General features: G+C 38.6%; 1 protein-coding gene across 1 annotated transcript in view; it reads right to left on the bottom strand.

Moving 5' to 3' along the window:
• The window catches only part of npffr1l2 (neuropeptide FF receptor 1 like 2), a 29,312-nt gene extending 10,459 nt beyond the window's left edge, over positions 1 to 18,853 (bottom strand). The window contains exon 1 of the mRNA XM_088009086.1: positions 18,391 to 18,853. Within this exon, the coding sequence (XP_087865212.1) occupies positions 18,391 to 18,733 (343 nt within the window). The 5' untranslated portion in view covers positions 18,734 to 18,853. The remainder of the gene's footprint in view (positions 1 to 18,390) is intronic.
• Positions 18,854 to 25,158: the final 6,305 nt, after the last annotated feature.

The following is a 25,158-nucleotide window of genomic DNA, read 5'->3' as shown; positions in this document are numbered from 1 at the left end:
CATGTAAGTGTTGGACTTGGTGCATCACCTCGCCACTCACTGCACAAGCAGCTAGAAGACAGGAAAAGTGTTTGGGGTGGAACTGAAAGAAAAACTTGTGACTACTTTTGCCGAGCCTCAGCAGGAAGTTGAGCGGGCCGAAAGCCATATCGGCTGTATGAAAAGCTGTAAAGGTGTTGGTGGGTTGCATCGGCGCCTGCAATAGCAGGCCTGCTTATCTATAAAGACCCCGACTCAGGAGACTATACCAGAGTTTTTTCTGGGCAACATGTCCATCTGGTGTCGTCTCAGTGGGGAAACTGCAGACTTCTTCTTTCTGCAAGACTTCCAACTGTGTTATCCAGTCAATCACACAAAGCGTGTCTGATTGACTGGTCTGCAGGCAGAATCTCATTTCTATTGGCAATGTCCGAAGAGGACAATTAGAGGATGGTTTGAGACTGAGGAGCGCTGGAAGTCTTATAAGACGAGAGGCTGGGAACACCATCCGTTATTCACTTCAGGCATCGATGCAGACTTCCATAGTCGTCCAAGTGTGGCTCTGCATACCCCAGACCGAAGACAGACAGAACTACTGCAGCCTTCAGCCTGACTACGGCTAAATATGATATCGCCCTACATCGCTGATAGCAGTGCTCAGTAACTATTGTGCAGAAATGTTAAATATTGTGTTTTTCTTTCTGCACTAGAAGACGTAAAAGACGAAGAAAACAAAAATATATATTTTTAATCATTGTGGACTGTTGGTTTCAGTCCTGCAGACACTTTACCCAAAAAGTAGAGAGCAGAGTTCAATCTAAACACTTCAAGGCAGAAGTCAGGAAAAAACACGCATTATCATACAAGGTATACCAATAAATAAAAGTAGAATATGCATTAAAACACAGGACTTTACTGTGGTCAGATCATGGTAGCTGGTCCAGACTGAACCTTCGCTGTAATTAAATTAGAGCAGGTTTTTGTGCCCTTGGTTCTGCTTCCAGTTCATGATTTCCAGTATTACACCTCCAACACCTCGGCGTCTGCAGCCAGGACTTCACTTTGGCACTCTCGACGTAATTAACATACACCTCAGCATGCCGCTGCTTATGTCGACCGTGGAGAGCATGCTCATGTGCGTAGTTTCATGTTGCTATAGTAACGGAATAGAGACTCAATGAACGATGAAGCTATGAAGCCCCGTTGGATCAGCCAGTCATTGAAGCAGAGATGAAGATGCAGGTTCTTCTGCTCGGTGCAGATTCTCAACAACTTCAGTGTTATCAGCACTTATTAGCACTTCCATTCATCTGTGACATTTCTTTATCCACATCAACTTCGATTGCTAAATGCAGCGCTCACTTAACGGGCCCACTTTCATTCAACTCCAAAGACCTCATTTGCTCTCTTTTGCTTTTTTTTTCTTTTGAAACAGAGCTGTCAGACATGAACTGTGTGTTCTGGAGTTGAACAGCTTGGTGTTCTTTTGTTTCTTACTTTCAAGTGTGAATCTGAGATAGCAAAAGGACGTCTGCAGATAAATATGAAATGCCAATCTGAATTTAAAACTATAATAGTCCGTGTTGTTTATCTGTAACAGTTTGCACACAGCTTTAAAAGTAAGACAGAAGCTCGAGCAACTTCCACGTGCCAGTAACCATAAAACTGCACAAATTGATATTATGAAAATAAATTTGCCGAATGGAAATGCAACAATTTTGAAAAGAACTCAAGTTTGTTGATAAAAAGTTCTTTCACTTAGATGAGGTGCATTGAAGTTGATCTATTTTGCCAAAGCGCAATGGAAAGACTTTTTCCACATCACAAGTCATGTGATCAACAGCCGGATGTTACTACTGGCAAAAACCACAAAGAAGAAAACAGGAAGTGGTAGAAAATCAATGGCTGTGATTTTCTACACAAGTTTAATCCATAGATTAAACTTGTGTTTAATCTATGGATTAAACACAAGTGTTTAATCCATAGATCTTTGGTAAAATGAACTGCAACCTCCCCAAAACGCCGCACACACATCCACTCCTAAGCATAAAGGACTTGTTGCTCCAACGCCTGAATAAAACGCTGACGTCTCCTCTGATGGATGATGGCTGAATTCTGAATATATGTTATTGTTTTTATACTTAATGAATTATCATGTGAGCAAGTTTATTCACATGTGAATTTAATTTAAACTCTTATTTAATTGAATCACCGCAATTGCAAAATTTTGTTTTTTCAACATTGTCGCTTTGCACACACCTATAATGGAAACACAACTTCTGTCTACTGCATTGTTTCATTTATGGGCTATAGATGTGTTTTCTACAGTGAGGATTTCTTTGTTGGAAATTACTCTGTGTATCATTCATTACAGATACTTCTAGATACTTCTAGTAGTGATTTAAAAAGGGTTTGGACTCGCCTTCCTGTTATTTCCCAGTTTTGTGTATTTATTCATCCCAGTTCCTGTTAGCTTGTCAGAGGCCTCTTTGGATTCTCACACTTCCTCTTTCAAAAACAGATTGTAATGAGATTTAATAAAACCGGGCTCTGATACTTGGGCTATTCTAAAACCTTCATAACTTATGTTAAATATGCTTCATAAACTGAAAAACAAGAGGGCTCATCCTAAGAACCTTTTTCACAAGTTCACCAACATAGTGCATTCTGTCAGAGGCGTCTTCTGATTTCCAGCAACACAGACCCCTGCATGAAATGCTTTCTACCCACAGCCATCACCATTATTAGCTTACCAAGAAACATACATAATGAGAATTACTTGACCATCTAATTGACCTTTAGGATTAATTAAGTATTAGTGAAATGAACTGAATCAAATTCTACTGAAATCAGCTGTCAATCCTCCCAGGGAGCGACGGTTCCAGTAAATTACCCACAAGGTCGAACTTTGGAGAAAGAAAATGGCTGAAGAGCTCCATCATATGCTCTCCAGATGTTAATAAGCATTAGAAAAGTCAAAGTTTATGACAGACCATTTAGGAAAAAGATTGAATAGTCTTAATTAGAGAAGGAGCAAATCTACAATCAAATGACTGAAAAAGAAAAGAATGAAAATGTGACAAAAGTCCCAGTCCAAGATCAGGTCACGGTGGATTACCATTCCCTGTCCGGCAGGTTGCAGCCTCTGCTGTGTCCTTGAGGAAAACCGAGAGCGGCGGAGAAATCAGCGGCCGACAGCCCAGTGCGGCTTATATCCCTATGTGTCCAGCTTTTTAAAAAAACTTTGTGGGTGCAGCTTATAACAAGGTGCGCTCTGTAGTCCGGAAAATACGGTAATTGGTTAAAGGTGGAATAATGGAAGGAGTCTGCAAAAAGTCACTATGCGGTACATTTAGTTGAATCTCACTAATTCTATTGAGATTAAATGAACTTATTAGACGAGACTTTTCGTCTTTATCGATTTTTAATGAAAGCAAAATTTTCCTAATAAATCAGAAAAGACAATGTCTAATTAAAAAAAAAGGATTTAATCAAAACTCTACAAAGTGAGTGATCTTAAAACTTTATCAAAGGCATCGTCAGAAATCTGGCAAATCCCAGATTTATTCAGCTCAAGAAGAAGAATGATATCTTACATTTTCTTTTTTTATTAGAAAAGTGAAAAAAACACTTGCAACAAATAATTAAAAAGCTAAGTGTTAAAGAGCAATATTAAGCAGTAGTTGTCCTATTAGGTTCTTAATAACTCTGAAGTTCATAAACACTGTGACAAATGTGACATGAGTGACATTTCAAACTTCAACAATGAAACCACAAGATACTGAACTTGGTGAAAACTTTTTTTAAAGTTACTTTTCAATTGGGATAAGAGTAAACCTGAGACTTCAAAGAAAGAGGAGGGTTTCGCTGATGACGTCCTCCAAACACAGAGCAGTCAGACACACGACTTTGCACTTCACTGCACTCAATCTCAGAAGTACGCAGAGATATGATGAATCTTAAAACGGCATCCAGCAACGTTTTACCCATGAATCCATGACAATGTGGATCATAACACAATATTATGATGACACAAATTCAAAATCATAAAAAAACATCTTAAAGTCAGGCTCAAAAGTGGAATTGAAAGTTGCCAATGCCAGAACGACGATTTCTAGTTCCTGAAAGAGTACTTCTGCGCAACCAGTCCAAACACCATTGGACTGGTTGATAGCTGAAGAGCTGCCAACTTTTCAGGTGCAACACCTGGAGGAACAAAAGCAACTGCGACTCAGTTTGTTCTCCACCTGGGGATCTGGAACAAAACAGCTCAACTAAAGCTGCTGCTCTGCACAACAAAGAAACGGCAGGGTTGAGTTTCTTTTATCATCTTTTGTTATTTATCTTCATCATTCATCATTCATTCACAGTCTTTTTGTTCTTTCAAAAAAAAAAGTTCAAATAATATAACACTTCCAATCTAGCTGTCTTTATTTCTTTTAATATTTCATCTTTCAGAGGGTTAAAATACCTCAAAGTTTGTAAAGTTTATATATTGATTCACGCAAATCTTAATCTAAGGCGGGCCCATTTGAAGAAATGCACATTGTGCTTTTACAAACTAAAGAAAAATTTCATACATTTTAAACTGGGTTTTAAAGAATCTCTGTTCAGTGTAAAAACAAACAAAGTATTTTTGGATTAGATGTCTGCTTTCATAAGAAGCTGGACTTCAGCTCCATGATCTCTTACTGCCTTCACAAATAATTTGTGTAAAAATGACACAAATGATTTGTGGATCTTTTTTGATATAAAAGATCCACAAAGGGGAGAGGTTTTTAGACACGACTCATTCGCCCAAAGTCTTTGCTTCAGCGACTGCCATGCACGGCAGTTAGAAACGAAGAAAAAGTTAATGTCATAGTCCGACTTTTGTCTCAAGGAGTAATTTTCCTCCCCATGCAGCCCCATTTTCGCATTATAAGTCTAATAGGCCTAATAATAAGCTGAAAATAATTATGAAGATATTGTATAAGAAATAACTACAGTTCTTGTCTCAGGCAGTACATTATTGAAAAGACTTGAATGTCAGAGTCATCTTAAGTCATTTTGACAAAATGCAACTTTTCTCAGTCACTCACACAAACCCTGCACAGCTACACAAAGTATCTCATAAATCACAACATTATCAAATTTTCTGCTTTTATTTTGACAAATATAAGACGGAAAGAAAAGAAACTTTTCTCCAGAGGAAGACACATCTGACATCTGTTCCTTATGTCGACAGTGATGAATAAGAAAAGGGAAAAAAATGTAATAAAGAGACACAAAGATATTTAAAGAGAATGAAAGACTTTTTTTTTTTGCAATAATCAGTCATCTTTATAAAAGTGTCGGAGGAGCAGAAAGCAGCCTTGAATGTCAGATCCCACGTCCCATTCAGTGGCTCGGGAAAAAAAAGAAAGATGTTTGTGTTCACAAGCAGATAAGCCGATTTCTACATGCTGGGAGATGTGATTGTATGTGTGGCTGCTGGAGATGCTAAAAGACATCACCATTGAACCATCTAGAAAATCTGTTGATTAGGAATAGCTTAGTTGTGTGAATACATAATAGGGAAAGATACACTGATTTCAGTTTCAAAGTGAAGTGAATAAATTCCACAACTTGCTGTAATCTGTTCAACAGCTGGATGCTGATCAGGCTCGGCTCTTTCTGGAGGAAAAGGAGAACATGTGGTAGGAATGTGAGTTCTGTTCATTTTAAAGGGAAAGTATTATTTAAAATCAACTTTTTTTTAGCTTTACATCATGTTGTAATCTTATTTCCTTATCAAAAACACACCTGGAGTTTTGCTTTGATTCTTTCATGCATGTTTGAGAAATCCTTTAATCTCCTGTTGCAACCATTGTGCTGTGCATAACGCCTGGGGAGACATAGCATCGCCTTCAGAACTGCAGTTTCCAAATTTCCACACTTCTGCCTCACAGAGCATCTCCTTCCCCCTCATGACTTCCTCACTCAGCTCCTTCAGACTAGCCAGCAGCAAGTAGCAAACACCCGGTGTAACTGAGCATCTGCTGAGCTCATTATAGGAGCTACTTCTCAGTGAAATGCTGGTAAAACGTTGTTAAAGGACGAAATTTTAACAAAGGCGAAGTTTCATAAAGAGCAGGAGTTTTAAAAGAGACAGATTCCCTATTTCGAGGCGTTAAATTAGGAAGTAAAATTTCATATTTGATATGTATATAACATTTTTCTAACTGAAGGTAACATAGTTACTTGATTCTGCTATGAAACACTTAATATTGCTCCTTTAAAAGTATTTTATTTAGTGGTGAGCAAATATACCTTAGACTTGATGTTATCAATAGTTAACATTTTTTCAAATACTACAAAAATCAACAAGAGCTACTCTTTCAGAAAAGTAACTTCATAATCCAAATTGTTTTTCTTACCAGCCACCATATATGTATATATATATATATATATATATATATATATATATATATATATATATATATATATGTTGATCATGTGATTGATTGGCATGAGAAATCAATCACATGGCAAGGAAAACGTTCCCATCCCTGGAGCATAATACCTTTTTTTATGCAATTGCATAAAAAAAGATTAATTACACTGCTGTCAGCTGTGGCCAAGGGGATTCAACCTGAAATGTATTTGGGTAAGCCTCTGACCCCACTGCTCACTGTTTTACACGTCTCTGTATGAAGGCGGGAGTGTTTGATTAATTGAGAGGATTAACTGTGATATCAGTATCATCACTTTATTATTGTCCTGGCAGGGAAAATAGTCTTCCAGCGAGGGGAATAAACATAGACAATTACTCTACACTGACAAGAATCTATTGTGCAGACTAACATATTTCCTCTGCAAAGGCGTTAAAAAAAAAAAAAAAAACAAGCCCTGAACCCCGCAGGCAATTTGTGGAGTTTAATTATTGAGGTCATTCATTTAAAAAACATTAAAAAAAAAAAAAAAAAAAAAAAAAAATACAGGTGTTGTACATGCTGAGGTGGTTTTTTTTTTTATTAAATTTTACCTGCTCTACTAAAATGCATTTAAGTTAAACCAAAACCATAAAATCGTGGAAGAATAACAAAGGCCTAGAAATGGGTGCTTTATCTGGACAAGAGTCCAAATGCACCAGTAAATGAACATCTTGGTTGTAGATCAATAAAATTACTGCTATTAGTCTTAACATCTGACATAAATGCAATTTATGCTGAGACATCATGTAGTGGCAAAGGATGTAGTTCACTAGTCCTCAAAACTTGACTTCAGGCAGGAGTTGGTCTGTGCCATGGAACGGTCAAAAAACAGAGGCCATGCAGCTAAATTAGTGACTGGCAGGAAACGCAAGATTGTCCATTCAGATGTTCAGTATACAAGAGACTGATTCAAAGTTAACAACTCAATCCAATCAGCTGTCCACTGCTGCTACAAAATCAGTGCCTCGATGCAATCAACTGGGTTTCACTAAATAAACACAATACATGTTATTGTTTATGTCCAGAAATTTCATGCAAGCGCACAACGCGATTCTTTTACTTACCATCCATTGTTCTGCGGTAGAACAATTCTGCTAACAAAATCAAAACCTGGAGATGTGGGGATTATTAATTTAGTGCAGTGCACAACAGTATAGGGAAAATAACACCAAAAAAACATTGAAGAATAACTCAAACCCACTCACATTCTTTTTTTCTGGCTCTATGTGTTGGATACGCTATGCACAGACTGACAACAACTTCACTTATGTTTCAGGATTCAACACCTAAAAACAAACAAATATTTTCCACACAAAGAACAGAACATTTAATCCGTTATGTTTTCGGGGGGGGTTATAACTAAAGTAAAACACAAAGAATTCTGCAGCACATCTACATGTTAGCATTGTCAAAGTCAAGCTAGCATAACTGACCAGCTTTACTGACAGGTGAAATGTGAATACCCTAGGATCTGGCTTTGTTGTATTGTTCATAATCAATAGCAAAGTACAGCGTCCATTTTTCTTTTCTCCATCACACATATCTTTAAGATTTAACGTGTTGACAACTTGACTGCTAAAACCAGTGGTAATCATGGTTGACGAGCCGTTCTTTTGGATCATGTGTGCATGACATTACGTTGCAATGTGTCTATAGAAAATGTTTGAACACTAAGCTGAACATTCCAGCATTATTTTGAACATGGGTCAAATTTTTGATCATGCAGTTTTTTGACAAGCGTCACAGGAGTTGACGAGCGCTCGGGTTGTTTGACGTCTGTCATGGCGGAGTCGGCCTCTGAAGCTTGGCATCAGTGGAACAAATTATGTTAGCCTGACGGTGTGTTTGAACTGAAGAACTACTAATACAAAACAAATCTTTGTCCGAAACAACAAGGCACTGCCGTGGACCGCTCTGACAGGTAAAAATGAATCTGGAGTCGTGGGCCAGATACCAGCATTGTTTTTCACACGTCTGGTTAAGATATGATGAGCTGCTGCAGTAAAGTCGAGCTCATTTCAGGAAGAATAAGAAGGAATCACAGGATGTTGTCAGGCGTAATTAGTTGGTTATCGGTGCCCCTCATAAAGCCAGAACTACAGGGAATATTTGCTTCAGTATTTCAAACAGAAAATGAACATAATAAACAAAATGTTATTACTTTTAGCAGAGTGATTTAGAAGAGAGTTATTCATAGCAGTTTAAAAGAAAAAAACACTGAAATGGAAAACAACATGGAGAGACATGAGGAAGAAGGAGAGGATGTAATTATGGCAGAAACATAAAATATCTGTACTTGCGATGTGAAAGCAGCAGGCGATCAGAGACGCTTCGCTGCGGTGGGTTGATGTTGGATGTGGGCAAAAGTCAACAATACATTGTTTCTGGTTGTAGTTCCAGCTCACTGTTCAATAAAATCAGTTTCATCAATCTACATGGGGTGGATTTGAATGATCTGTGGGGCAGGGGACCCTTTCTGTCTGTGGCCTCATTCAGCTCCCTTGTCCCGGAGCAGAACTCAATACATTATAATAGTTTAAAACAATTACAGAAATACTAAAATTATATGTTATGACAATTAAGTATAAGTAGTCATATAAATAATTATAAAAGTATTGACAAATTGAATTAAAAATAATTTTTAGATATTTTCCAACTCCGTTGAAATTTGTCCCTAGTTTTTGTCAACACCGTCAGAAATGAAAAGAATGTAAAAAAAAAATCAGGCATTATTGGGGGGCACCAGAGCTTCTGAGGACCCCATGATGTCCGTTTCTCTTCCTTAGCTAAGAGGGCGAGTTAGCTCTGGTTAGCTTAAGTTATCATTTAGTTTTTTCTTCTGTTTTATTCCTAAGTTGCTTGTCACAACCATAATGTGTCAACTCCATAACTGACAGTTTATAAAACTTTGATGAAATTTTGTGAAATAAATGCTTAATTTTGGTATAATGTAAAGATTTCATGGACCTGATGAGCTACAATATGGCCTCCTTCAGAATAACGTCATATAAATTGAGGTAGTTTGGCATTTCGTCAGCTCCGTCAGATGTCAACTCCATCAGAGTTTTTGTGACTCTTTCAGTGAAATTGTTGTCAAATCTCACTTAAATGTGCAATTAATTCATTTTAATGTATTTTACATAAATTGCATTACTTCACATTTTCATTTTACTCACTAGTTTGTCACCACCTTCAGTTCTGTGTCAACTCCGTCAGATGGACTTTTTGTTGTTTTTTCTTTTAAATAATATTTATTTTGTTTCTTGAGAAGCATTTGTCTGTATATTGAGTAAAAATATCACTAATAGGGTATTTTAAAAATCTTTTTATATTTATTTTTATCAGATGGTGATGACAAAGTTCTGGGTCAGGTCAATTAAAAATGTAATTTAAAAAAAAAAATGTTGCAACTGGGAGCCTGCACCTTAGCATCTTTACATTTCCTAAACATTATTTGTCATATTTTCATACATAAGGTTGAGAAATAATTTTAAAAAAAATATGGGAAAATTAAAACCCATTTTGTCCCTATTCTCAAGAATCACTGATTTAATTTCAACGGGATTTTCCCGGTTAAATAAAAGTTAACAGTAATAAAATGCACTTTGAGGTCAAATTCTTGCCTGGTTGCTGAGTGACTGCAGCAGCCAGGCCTCCGGGAAATGTCCCGGTGCTCCCAATGGTCATTCGGTCCCTGAAACCAGGTCATAGAAACAGAATTTTTTTTTTTTTTGAGTATATGAACCTGATAATAAAACTTTGCCCTCCTTCTGGCCATCTCTTATATAAAACTCCAGCTCCACCACTAGTCCCTCCTGTGGTGCCGTTTTGTTGCTTTAAGGTTTAGTGGTAAATGCAATGCAGATTCTGATAACTATGAACTTTACCTGGCACATTACTTTTTCAGCTGAATTTTTAAAATCTGAACCGAAAAGCATTGTTAAACCCAATAACATACTGAGACTTCAATACTGCAAGGAGAGAGAGCCATTCAGCCTGTTGTACTCGGCTGATAAATAAATAAATGTTCCAGAAGGACGACAAAGGAAAGGGCACTCATTAAAATAATTTAAGACGTTAATGAATAAATCTGCTCTGTCAGTGTGCAGATGAAGGACTTCATGGTCACCTGGTTTTACCCTAAACATTAACGAGAGCAGAAGGAAACTGTCACATGGATCACGTGTCTGAGCTGAAAGGAACACTGAGAGCGTACTCCTCTGGTGTGAGAGATTTGTTTTAAAAAAAATCTAAACATGAATCATTTGTAATTAGGAAAGAAAAAAAAACAACATAATCATCTGCGTATACCAGAGACCTAAACTAAACCTGGAAATGTTGAAATTTTTATATATTTTCCAAAAAACAAAACAACAAAAAATAAACAGAATTAATTTATCTACAAACATGTCTAAGAATAGCTCCTCATTCCATTCTGTGACAAAGCGTGACTTTAATCTGACAAACCTTTTATGTCTTGTTGAAACATCCTTGTCTATCCAGATCTTACGCTGTCCTGTCTACTCTACACACTTCATTTGCTCTGCATCACCTCATTTGTCATAGAAATATTTTTCTTTTTCAAGTATCTGCAAAAACGATTGAGCCGGATAAACACCAGTCAGTGTATTCACATGAAGCCTCTCCCTGCAGCTAAAGGAACAGGAAACATGTCTCACTGGCTGCATTTAAATAAAAAATGTGTGTAAAACTTTGCCGATATTCCACTAATATTGAAAAGAAAAACACAAATTTGCAATTGTGATGTTTCCATCTGGTAAGAAATGCAATAAAAGTCACGTGAATATGTTCGTTCACGCGATAAGTCTCTAAAAAAAAACATGTCATGATCCACAAACCATTTCCTGCTGCAGATTTATCTTTTGCACATCTACGACGGCTGTGCATTGCGACGTGTGTGCTGCACGTGTGACTGGAACTGCTGTGAAATGGAATATTGACGTGGGGGAAAAAAAAGGTTGGAGATATCATCCCTTTCTTTCACTGCTTGGCATCACAGGTATGTCTTACTGCTGCTGACAATCTTCACACACATTATTACTATTATGGCAATCTCTGCAGAAAGCAGCATGAAGAACCGAACCTGCAGCAGCATTTCTGTGTTCACAACAGGGTTGATTTAAATCAGGAAGCTGAAGATACGGCCGCAGTCCGGGAGACGACTTCCCTCTTCTTAAAGTCAGCAGCGCGAAACACACTCTAGCTGTGTTTACATTACAAATTTTGTCAGTAGATCATATAATTACTGGTTTGTTTCACAAAACTGCAATGGAAACACTTTTTTTGCATCATCGGATCAACACCCGGATGTTACTACTGGTACAAATCCACGAAGAAGAAGACAGGAAGTAGATGGAGGATCATGATGCAGAGTGTTTTTGAGTGACTTACTGCATGAACAAACTTATACGTTTTTTTCTAGGTGATCAGTTGTAATTAGGGAAAAACGTCAGTAGTATTCTTCTTTAGAGGTTACTTGATGTCAAAATATTTTTTGAGTCCTCTAAAGTGGAAGGAGGAACTGAATATTCTTGAGTTGCCTTTTTCTATAAGTGCCATATTTTAAAAAAATTAACACATTTTTTGTTAAACATTTTTTCAACTAATATTTTCTTGAACTACTGGATCAACTACTGGATGGCCAGTAGTTGATAGTGTATTGTATGAAGCACTAGTGTCCACTTCAGTGCTCTGTGTGCATTTATAGCGTAAAAAATCCACAAGAAATAAAAAAAAAAAAAAAACACGGCTTTTCGATCGTTGTCCTCTGAAGTGACCACTATTCATGAAAGGGTTAATTTCAGAATGATTCAATTTGCAGGAAGAATCACCCCAGTGGTTTTTCTACAATCTGCAGCATCATTTGTTGGTTCAGTAGGGGAGACCGGGTATGGTTGTAACACTTTTTGCTCCAGCACCTTTAACTCACAGAATTTTTGAGCTAGAGTTTTCAAACTTTTATACAAAATACCCACATTTGTTTACTACAAATGGCACCAATTCAAACATCTGCAAGAATATCACAGACCTCATGAGTTCATGTCAAATACATGGTGTTCCTTTGTTACAACCTACCCCGGTAGTGGGGTAGGTTGTAACACCTGCTGGGGTAAGTTGTAACAATTAGACAAAAGAAGCAAAAACAGAGGCCACAACCTATGATATGTTTCAAAAAGATGTTTACTGAATTAAAAGAACAATACAAGAACAATGTCTCTCTCTCTCTCTCTCTCTCTGTGTGTGTGACTGACCATAACTCAAATATCCTCTGTGTGTGTGCATGTGTGTAAATTATTCTACTAGAACAAACTTTCTTAACATGCTTAAAGAACACTGAACATGTAGGTATAACAAAAACAATGTCAATATGTGTGTGTGTTTGTGTCTATGTGTGTGTATCCTTAATCAGAGTCACAGTGGTGACAAATGAATGATGGTAGCCCAGGAGTGCAGGCTTGGTGGGCCCAGAGACTGCATAAGGCACATTTTACCCACACTTCCTGTGGCTTTGAGTTGCCAAATGGCTCCATGCAGACAACACAAAAATATTCATCGTCTGAGGTCTCAGAATCCTCAGCACTGGCTTTTAACATTTTCTTGGCAGGCTTTCTCTTCTTCCTCTTTTGCTTGCCTTTATTTTTTGCAAAGAAACTCTTCCTTACATTTTTGCTTCCTCTTCTCTGTTCTTCTTCCATCAGTGCTTCTTTCACTGGTGTGTCAGTGAGTATTTCAGATTTCCTTTTCTTCCTGATCCTGCCAGTTGTTTTCCTTGGCCCTGCTTTTGGAAATGGCCGCATAGCCAAAGGATTGAATGTCTGATCAGGAGACACCCCCGAGGTGCTTGGCTCATCTGGAGCACAGGACATGTTCACATCAATAACTGCAGAGGAGCCAGAAGTAGTAGTCCCCAGGTGAGTTGGAGGAGAGGAGGCTGTCCCCAGGTGAGTTGGAGGAGAGGAGGCTGTCCCCAGGTGAGTTGGAGGAGAGGAGGCTGTCCCCAGGTGAGTTGGAGGAGAGGAGGCTGTCCCCAGGTGAGTTGGAGGAGAGGAGGCTGTCCCCAGGTGAGTTGGAGGAGAGGAGGCTGTCCCCAGGTGAGTTGGAGGAGAGGAGGCTGTCCCCAGGTGAGTTGGAGGAGAGGAGGCTGTCCCCAGGTGAGTTGGAGGAGACTGCGGCTGGAAAGCTCCAGATGTCAGTGATGTACCTGGGTCGGGACGGTCAGTGACTTGTGAGGGTGCATAGTCACACTCCTCAAAAATCTCAGGATTGAAGGGCCAAATACCTGTGGATTGGAAACCGGCATGAATGTTTTTCGGTGTTGCAGCTGCAGGCAGAGCAGTCTTCACAATACTTGGAATATCATATATCGTCATCATCTTGGCAGGATTCATCTTCATCCAGGCATCACTTGCGGTGTTCACCATTTTCTTAAATGGGCCGTAGACACTGCGATCTAGGGGCTGAAGTTTATGGCTACAGTGGGGGGGGAAGGTAAGTAGCACTATTCCCTTTTCTTTGCAGAAATCAATAGCTTTAACAGATATATGTGAACAGTGATTATCCAGCAAAAGTAAAACCTTTTTCTCTAGGCTGACCTTTGTGTGTTTTGCAAAATGAGCAAGGAATAAGAGGAAGTCTTCCTCTTGCATCCATCCTGAGGCGTTACCACTTCCTGCACTCCCTGTTGGCCCACTCTGAATGAAGAGTTCCTTGTAACGTTTACGGGGGAATACAAAGAAGGGAGGGATTGTATTTCCCAGCGCTTGCACAGCGCATGCTACTGACACGAGCACACCTCTCTCACCTGATGTCATCGCACCCACCTGCTTGACACCACGACGAGCAACAACACGGTCTGGTGATTGAACTGTTGTTACACCAGTTTCATCTACATTCCATATATCGCTCCCGTCAAAGTTGTATCTCTTAATGACCTGTCCAAGGCTGTTGAAGAAACGTTCCACATTTTGGCGGTTAAAACTTGTGGCCCGTGTAAGGCTGGTTGCCTCAGGACTCCTTATTGACAGGCTAGGGTTCCGCTTCATAAATAATGTGAACCAGTCAGGCCCTGCCATCTGCTTCTCATCCCATGTTTGTGGGTGTTTGATGTTATATGTTACTGCCAGTTGATATGCAAACTTTCTGACCTAAAAGAAAGAGGAATAGAAAATCAGAGTACATAGACACAAAAAGTTTTTAAATTTGTCTAGCACCTATCCTGGTATTCAATTCTTCTCTTGTCTCCAGTGACTAACCTGTCATATGCTTACCTCACATGGAGTCAGTCCATAATACAGGTCTGCTGCCTGAGTCAAATAGTCAGCCAACACTTCCTCCTGCACCTCAGAGAAGACTTTGTTGCTGCTCCAATAACCTACACTGGGAAGATCACTGGACCCCTGTTCTCTCAGCTTCTGCAGTGATTTGCAGTATCTGCTCAGTGTTACATGGCAGATCCCATGCGCCTTCGCAACTGATCTGACTGACTTGCTCTTCTTTGTGACCTCATCAGATGCTTTTTTTAAAACATCTGCAGGCACACCTCTATCAGTCTTTCGTATCCACTGCCTAGGCATTCTGTAAAATTATTAAAATAAAAATATTCTTAGTTGTATGTAAGGGGATGGTTGTAACAATTTTTAAAGATGTGTTACAACCCACCCCAACCCTGTCAGCCATGTTTAGCTAGCTGTAGTAGCATAACGGTTTGAAATTAGCACGGGAAAATGCACCACATGTTGCCTGAGAAATTACACTTTCATCTAAGTAAGTCATATGGTTTTATCTGCAACAGTATAAGTACTAAACAAAATATAGTCATGATAAAAAAATTTACTTTCTTACCTCAAAATCTGTTTTTTCTCCTTAGTATCTGCATGTGCCTGTTTCCAGCCTTGACAATCACAATATGGGATTGGGGAGGAAGCGGGTAAATTCTGAAATGATCATGTGACTACTATCTTGTCCCTGATTGGTGGAACTGGTGGTGTTACAACTCTCCCCATGTTACAACCATACCCGGTCTCCCCTATCGCTGATCCAACAGGATTCCTCTAGATGCTGTTGGATCTTTTCACAGATAATATGCTCTCAGCACACAGTGACAGTTTTAGCAAATATGTCAAACTTTTTTTTTTTTTATAAAAGTTACAAACTGCAACAAACCAAGCTATATGTACAGATATGGTGAGGTGCTGTTGATGACAATGATGAGGAAACAAAAGGTTCAATTAACGACGAGAAGCTAAGCGGCAGAGTGGAGGAGACGATGCATCCCCTCGCTCCCAAACAGCCTCGCTGTTCACTTGGTGAAAAGCATCAGATTCCGCCTTCATGATTATTTCTGGCTGACTGAATGTACAAGTTTACATTTTGACAGGCCGCTACTGAAACTTACCTTTCAGTTTGCTGGGTACTTAGTTGACATGAGCAACTGAGAGGCGGTGACAGCCATGACAGCTGAGCTGCGCCACTAAAATCTGCCATCTCAAACAGACAAGCAGAGTTTTGGAGAAAAGCCCTTATTAAGCCCATTTGGCACCCGGGGGACGCGCGCACCCCGAACAGTTGATCGTCAGCTTCTCTACCTCAACAAACTATTCACGAGTCAAATTAGATGTCGCTTGTCTGACACCGAAGGATTGCCTTAAGTTAAGTCATCACCGGGAGAAACGGTCCCACACGTTGCAAACGGACCCGGTGGGAAAAGAATCAAGACGTCGCAATGCTCAAGTCGAAAGTTTGGACCGTAATCTGGTGGGAATTGAAGGAAGCAGAAACATAATCCCAAAACAGAAGTTTGTTGGGGGTTTTTTAAAACACCAAATGTAGTTTCAGTGGTGAATTCTGTCCCATTGCAACTTTTAAAACTGGATTTCCTAAAATACTTGCATTAGCCTGTTTGAACTGAAAACTGATTCCCAGCTACACATTCAAACCTTTGTGCAGTGCGACTGATCAGCTTGACTTTTATCTTGGCAAAGAAACCATTTAAGCTAAAGCCGTTCAAATTGTTGGTAAAAATGTTTGTGCACATTATTACAGTGTGAATTAAATCGATACAGTCTGGAGTTTACACTTCTTCCCTAAAACACAGTTTAATATAAACGTTTTGCGTACAAGTAGACAGACAGGGATCATTTTTTATACTTTTCTGACATTCTAAAACAAGCTTAGGACTAAATGATTGTACACTTATAACAAATGTCATAAAACATGTGATCGCAACAAAAAAATAGTGTGAAGAAAAAAAGTAGCAATTCCTTTTTCTCCCAATAAATTATTGTTCAGCTCCCATCTCGTCTCCTGAACCCAATATTTTATATCTGGTTTTGTGAGCTGTGTGTGATGTCACACCCTCAGCTCTGAAGTTTAAACCAGAATAAAAGAACAGGCGTCACATGATGCTAATAAGTCCTCACGCGATTTTTAGTTTTGACAGTTTTGCTAAAAATACTGTCAGTGAGTTTTTAACACTGCTTATAATATCTTTGCAAAAATCTGAGTTATTAATTATGTCTATAACATCAGTGTATGCATTAATAATTAAACGGGTCGGTCTCACAAGGCTGCACTTCCCTGAGATACTGCAGCAAGTTTTAAAGTTCACAGAAGTTGGTATCACTTCCAATCACTGCTCCCCATACTCAAAGCACTTTGGTTAGCTTCAGGGTAGCCATTGAAAAGGATTAGCTTAGCCAGACACCTGCTGGTGCTTCGTTTCATTCTTAAATTACACTAACTCAGCCATTCAGGAGCTCAGGTCTCATTAAGCAGAGCTCCGCGGGAAGGAACACTGACGCCTGAAAGTGCTCCTCCTCTCATCACCGTAATCAGCTCTGCTCTCGGCTCACCAGGCTGTCTGCAAACACCGCACCCGCCTAAGCACTGCTGGCGTTAACCCTTTTAAGGCCGGGCTGCACCTAACCGTGCAAAAATATGTTCACATAAAAAAAATATTCTCTTTAATGCAAAATGTCCTGGTGGATCTCAGCATTTGTAATGCAGTAAAAACTGTAGTGCAGCAAGAAAACAACATAAAACACGACATATTTTCTTTTCAATGCCTTAAATCTACAAGATGCAAATGCTATTCACATTTTTTTTACATATTTGTTAAAATGTATATAGTAAGAGACAGATAATGAAAGACGTGAGCTCCTCTGCCTTCTTGCAGTACTAGCTGTAGAAACAAGCCACTAACCAATCAGAGCCAGGAGGAGGGTCTTAACGCTGTTAATCATCGCATGCATGCGCTGCTCACTCTCTCCCCTGTGCTCTCAGCTAGATTAGAGCTTCTTTCCTGCCATGAACGCTAAGGTAAGGTAAGGTTTTTATTTTCAGCAACAGGGCAGTTCAAGGTGCTTTACATGAATTAGAAGAAAATACAACAAACCAAAGGAAAGACAAAAAGGTAGCAAAAGAAAAAAAACTAAGTATATAATGCTATTGCTAGTTAGCATAATACAGGCAGATAATCGGTTTTCTTGTAACAGTAACTTATTTCTGCGCACATTTAGAATCGCCTACATGAGGATGATTGACAGCGCTAAGACTCTCCTCCTGGCTCTGATTGGTTGGAGCAGTTCTTTTCTTCAGATGATATTTGTAGCACCTTTTTGTCTTTTTACAGATTGTCTGTAAAATAGTGACAATTTTAACAAATATGTAAAAACTTTATATATATATATATATATATATATATATATATAAAGTTTTTACATACATACATTTTTATATATATATATATATATATATATATATATATCTATATATATATAAAGTTTTTACATACATAGTTTTTACATATTTGTTAAAATTGTCACTATATATATATATAAAAGTTACACACTGCAGCTTTAAATGATCAAACACACATTTTCAATTGTATTTTTTTTTACCAGTAAGAAATCCATAAGTTTGATAACCAAACACTTACCCGTGATGAGGTTGTCCACCAGAGTTGTAGGGATGCAGAAGATCCCCACGAGGAGGTCGCTGACCGCCAGATTGAGGATGAAGAGGTTGGTCACTGTGCGCATGCATCGGTTCTCCAGGACGATCAGACACACCAGGACGTTTCCCACCATGCACAGCAGGAAGATGAAGGAGTAGGCCAGGATGTAGCTGGCTGCTACGTACAGGGAGTGCTGGTAGTAGGGGAAGAAGGTGAGGTTGGTGAAGTTGGCAGTGCCGTCCAAGCTGCCATTAAGAAGGGTTGCTATGACGGCGGATCCCTCGGTCTCCATGGCTTCCTCGCCCATGTTCTCCAGGATCTCCATCTTTTACATGTGGCAGCACGAACTGTACGGGAGCGAAACAGAGAAAACAGGAGACGATTGACAATATAATCTGAACTAAGTTCTGACAGAGTGGGGGAAAAAATATTAGTTTCCGCTTGCCAGCTAACAGCAACCTCTATCTATGTGTATCTATTCTCTATCTGAATAGAAGGTCAGTTAGCCTGCTTGTTTTTTTATTTGGATAAATGTACACATTGTGTTTCATATTTCGTCATGCTGAAACCACACAATTCTGTATTTTATTGAGATTTTCTGCAGAACATCAACAAAAAGAATTGTGAAGTAGAAAACATTCTTTAGATCGTTTTCAAACCTTTAAACAATTAAAAATCTGAAAAGTATCTATTTGTAATTCAATCCCCCTCACCAAGTTACATCCACAATTGTGTTGATTTTTATACCATGTTTGCACCTCTGATTAACATTTTGCACAGAGATTGATCTGAAACCATTTAAACTTTTCCCTTTTTAATATGCAAAAAATGTTGAACACCATTTATACTTTTCATTTTACTTTATAACTATGCACTAGGCAGATGGTCTACTACATAAAATCCCAATAAAACACGCAGTTGTTTTAAGGTGACAAATTGTGCAAAAGTTAAAGTGGTCTGAATTTTAAAATTAAGTTGTTTTTTTTTAATGCATCATCTTTGGTCCAATTTTTTTTTTTTTTTTTTTTTTTTTTTTTTTACACTAAATATTGCTTACATCTAGAAAAGGAAGCCAATCCAGCAACATTACTCCAGATTATTTTAATATAGTTTTGCCAACAAAATCTTCAAGCAGACACCATAAGATGTGAAATGGTATTAAAAGATGTAAAAAAAAAAAAAATTCTGGGAAATAACAGAAAACGCTACTCCGCAGATGATTGTGGTGCTTAAGCTAGCATCATCATGCTATATTTATACAGCTGACATGAAACAATTCCCCAACTGACTCACTCAGTAATTTACAGAAATATCAACACTTTGTTTAATTTATGAACTGGTCATCATTACTGCCACCTGCTTGCTCTGCATCGTGTGTGTGTGTGTTATTAGCACAGAGAAGCCGAGAGAGAAACTTAAAGCTACAGTGCTATAATAATACTAGTCCAGCCTTAGTTTTCAGATTACTTTGTTCCTTCATGTCCTCCAGATCCCTCAGGTCTTCGGTTGATAGCAAAGGTGAGAACTAAAACATGCAGTTAATTCCTCTTCCTGTCACGACCCTCCTGAACACCAGGGGGCAGCTCAGAGTTTGGATAGTTTGAATGCAAACTAATGATACATCTGTTCAGTCTTTTAGATTAAGTTTATTGTTATCAGTTTCTTATGTTTTTTTAGTTCAGTATTTTTATTTCACTTTCAGTTACTAACAAATTGAGCAACTTTTATATCATCATTGTACTAATACAATGTTCCATGTTATTTTTTGCAAAAAGATAATTTAGGCAAAAACAAACAAAATTACTTATGCAAATTAAAAAACAAAACTTATTTTAGGAAGGTGACAGTACAATCTATTCGTGTTTTGATTCAGATTTCATTTTCTAGCAATAACATTTTTGTAGTCCATATTTATTGGGTTGAGATCACTATCTGTAAGATTGAATTTTCATAATTCATCTCCTATGTTTAATTAAATATTTTTATCATCAATATTTTAGATGATAAAAAAATCACACTGTTTCTGTGTAAAGTGTGTTGCACTTGGATCAGTATTAATCTGTTCTATTAATACAGGTTAACTGAGTAACAGTGTGAAAGAGTAAAGATTTCTGAAGAAAAGATAAATAACGGCAACGATTTAGGATTTACTCAAACAATCTCTAAAAATACATTTCCAATTTTACCAGTTTCACCCGCAGGCACATATCGACTACCAGCAGACTCAAAAAATCATTTCACAATGGCACCATCCTGAGTCATTAAACCCAAACTCAGAGACGGAGCAAATGCAAAGCAGAGTCCAGTGACGATGTGGACGCAGATGGTCTGAAGATGTGCTCATAAGCACTGATTTCCTGCCTCCTTCAAAGGACTGATTAGGTTCTGAAAATGACTGTTTAAGAGGCGAAACAGTGGAAAAAGAAAAGTGGAACAAAACATGTGGAGTTCTTAAATCTGCTGGGATTTAGCAAACACTCCAGGTGTGTTTGACACAACGGGAAACTTGTTAGTTTCACTTTGTGTCAAACAGCACTTCTCCCCTCTTTATGCAAGACAGCAGAGAGGAAAATGTGGATTCAATGCAGGATGTTCAAACATTTTGAACTGTATACCAAAATTGGTGAATTGAAAGCACCCAGGGGACACGAGTTTCTTCTTCTTTTGATTAAAATTAATATAACTTGTTTGTGAATTATTTTCTGACACATCAGGTTTTTCTGTGTTTTTACAATTTTCTACACATTTTCTTTGGTCAGATCCTGTTAGGAATGCTAAAGCTAGTTAGCATAACCACTAGCGATGTCGGATAAACAGTTTTCCTGTAACACTAAGTTGTTTCTCCAGCATTAGCACATTAATGATCAACAGCGCTAAGACCCGCCTCCTGGCTCTGATTGGTTGTTTTTAGTCAGGACCTGTGTATTCAGGAAGGAGGTCGATGTTTTACAGACTATCTGTCTCATATTACGACGTCACGACATGGTGACAGTTTTGACAAACATACAAAAAACACATTTTTTATAAAAGTTGAATACTTTTATAAAGAATATTTTAATGAAACCGAGTTTTTAACCATTTAGGTATTTCCCTGTGATAAATCACCAGAACTCTGAACGTATGAAGACAGACTGCTGCAGAGTCGACTGTTGTTGTGTTTAGCATTTCTTCCCACAGCGCGTTACTGAACTTGGCTGTAGCTTTAGAGGAACCACTCAGCATTTTGAGTCTGGTAGTGGTGACACATGTGCCTCAAAATGTTGAGAATGCTGTCAGAGCCGTGACATCAGGATACATTTACTACAGCGTCACATGCCGAGCCCGAGGTGACTGTCACCTATGGCTGGAGTTTTGTCAGATGCCATGTCTCTGCCTTTTTGTTGACTGACAGAAATCAGCCACAGTTTCTGTCAGTCACTTGTTTTTGTGATCACAGCGAACAAAAGTAATGAAAGTTCTCCTGTAAATAAACTTGGTTCAACCTTTTAGATAAAGTTAAACGATTGCAAGCTGACTTCCTCTTTCAATGTTTCTACTCGATGGTACAACACGACGACTAGTAGCAGGACTTAAGGAGTGTGACAGACAGACAGACAGACAGACAGAGCAGGGTTGGTAAACAGATGGACTAACAAACTGAGACAGAAAGACAGGACCTATAAATACACAGAGGGGCTGACAAGGCTGGTGAAAACAGCGAGGAGCAGGACGGGGACAAGCTAGCACCAAGCAGTCACACACAGCAGGGTGAAAGAAAAAAAGTTTTTCACATGTCCATTGATCGGCATCAAATTCCCACCAGGTATCAACAACAAACCAAGTAATCCACACATTCGAAAAAAATCACAGGAAATGAGTCATTAGATGAGATTATGGGTGGAATTTGGAGAGGCTTGGTGAATAAGTATTGGACACACGTAAGAAATGGAAAAGACAGTTTTTTTGGAGACGGCAGCTTCAAAGACTCCAGGTAGAGAAGCGGTTCACAGCAGTGATTTCTGACTGCGTTCTTCCACATAAACTGTCTTCAAATCTTTAAAGTTCTGGGGGTCCTTCTGAACTTCAGTGATTGTTTTTTCTTCACTGTGACTTTGGGTCTGTTGTCTCGACTCTTTCATCCTTAAAATTTTATCAAGAATGTCCTGGTCCATTCTTCCTTAACTTATATAAAGCCCTTCAGCTTATGGCATGGCGCTGAGTCATCCTGTCTCCAAACTTGGTGTGATCGACGACACAGAGATTTTACTTTAGGCACTAACATCTGCATCGAAATTAGGAATTTTTTGACATATTGGTAGCAGTCAGGCAAATCCAACCAACACTGGTTTTTATTTTGTTTCTGAGCATTTTTTCCAAAGGTGTTGAAAAAGTAGAGCATTGGTAAATATTAGTTATAAAACCATTAATATCCTTACAAGACTGTTGAATATGAACTATGTAGGAAAGGATATGAAGAAAATCTATCTACCTATCCATCCATCCATTTATTTACTTCTGGTTTGCCTCAGAAACATCTCTCGTCTTTTGGTTTCCAGATCTTTTAAAAGAAAAACCGTGTCTCATAATTCCCAATGTGTCGTGCAAATGAGTCAAATAATCCTCTCCTGCTGAATTAACCTTACACTGTCATTGGGGTTTTGCCAGGTCTCTGGCAGCTTTTCTGACTGCTCTGTTTTTTTCTCTCAATTGCCTTGTTGCTGAAAATGTGCTAAAATTACCTTACCTCATTACATCTGTCTGTCTGTCTGTCTGTCTGTCTGTCTGTCTGTCTGTCTGTCTGTCTGGTTGATGAAACCTCACTGCTGAGGGCTGAAGGAGGAGCAGAACCCTTGAGCACCTCATTGACATTTGTTTGGAAATTTCAGCTTATATGTTTTATGTTACCAACTAACTTTTGAGTCACATTGTTATGTAACAGGAAGGCGTTTTGGTGGTTCAGGAGGATGTAGCAACTGTAAATCTCTCACAGGGATCAATAGAAACAACAGGTTATTTGGGGGGGGAAAAACTAGCATTTTTTTGAAGGGGCAGTATTATGTGTTTTCCAGACACATAGTGCCACTTTACAGCACAAGTAAGTAAAAATGTTACCTTCAGATTCTTATAAAAATGATATATATAATACAACTTAAAATAAATTTTACTTTGTAGCCTAATGCCATGAAATTGGGCCTCTGTCTCTTTAAAAACTTCTGCTCTTTCTGAAACTCCGCCTTCAGGAAGCCATCAAACATGGCTCCTCTATTAACCTTTTTGCAATGTCTTTACCAGCGTTGTACTAAGAAGTAGATCCTAGAATGAGCTCAGTTGTTCCACCAGATGTTTGCTAATTGTTGCTGGCTAGTCTGAAGGTGCTGATTGGGGGGAGCAGCAGAATTTCTCAAACATGCATAAAAGAATCAAAGCAACACACCAAGTATGTTTTTGATGAGGGGATAACATTATAGCATGACGTAAAGCTCAAAAGCATTGGTTTTATATGATACTGCCCCTTTAAAGTTTAAGAGATGTGTAGAAGCTTCCACACTGGGGCATAGAAAAACAACTTGTTACAGCAACTATCTATTCAGGACATGTGGCTAAGCCCAGTGGATGTAAAGAGATAGAATGATGAATTTCCTCTCAGTTAAAAAAAGAAACAAGAACATTCCCTGACCTTTACATTTACGAACTACAAAGGAACTCAAATCTTGGATTTAGGGGAAGGAAGAAGAAAAACCTGAGGAAGGACACAGAGCTGTTTATGGGTTTTGAATTTATCAGGTATGAAAATTATTTTGTTTAACTGCAGTTTTTACTTCATTGTCAGCAAAAAGGGTCTATGTTTGTGCAAAACGAACGAGTTTGTTTCTGGCTGCAGCTGTAGTCCGATTACACAGCAGTATTTTAGTTCCTCCTGCAGCCTCCATATGTGCAGCAGCAGCAGCTCCAAATGAGTTTTCAGGACCAAACGTCTTTTGGTTGAACTAAATAGACCGAGTTGCAGAGTGTGAACAGCGACGTCCTCAGAGAAACTTTTCAAACATTTATGTTATTGAGGTGTGCTTAAACACTCAAGGGTAAAACAAGGAGCAAACACTTTATTGCCATAGGGGAAGATTAAGTTTATTTTATTCTACTCTGAGGAGTGAACAGAAGTGACACTTGCACAATCGCTGCATGGCTTCCTGAACGACGTGGTGACAGAAAAAAAAAAACACGCCTGTACCTATCAGTGTTACAGTGTTGATCAGAACTAAAGACAAAACATTTATGCAAATGCTGCCATCATTTTTGCAAACTGAACACATTTTTTCCGTGTTCCTTGTCCACTGGAGTGAAACACACTCATCTCCTGACAGGTCCTCTATAAAAAGGACCTGACAGGTCCTTTTTATAGAGGACCTGCTCCATTCAGACCTCATATAGAGGTCTGAATGGAGCAGAAGAATAAAAAGAAACGCATCAAAATCTGTTACTTCCCCCAGTGTGGATAGCTCATCTCTGTAGAACAAGAAAAGAAAAAACAGCATTATTATTATTATTATTATTTTAGTGAGAAATCCATTCATTTGTCCCGTTGTTCTCCTGCTCTAGGCGTGTGAACTGCTCCATCATAAAAGGCTGCAGGGAAAACTCAATTTGTGCGAGTTCAGGTGAGTTAAGCAGCGTGAACCGGGGTGAAAGGTCCAGGCTGTTCGTACGCACCAACACCGAAGCTCATGTCAAGGTTTTAAGAATTACAAGGATTTGTTCATCTAGATTTTCACT

The sequence above is a fragment of the Poecilia mexicana genome, unplaced genomic scaffold (genome assembly GCF_051168715.1).
Source record: "Poecilia mexicana isolate PSO_F unplaced genomic scaffold, ASM5116871v1 scaffold_9, whole genome shotgun sequence".
NCBI lineage: Eukaryota > Metazoa > Chordata > Actinopteri > Cyprinodontiformes > Poeciliidae > Poecilia > Poecilia mexicana.
This window is presented reverse-complemented; position numbering and strand designations above follow the sequence as displayed.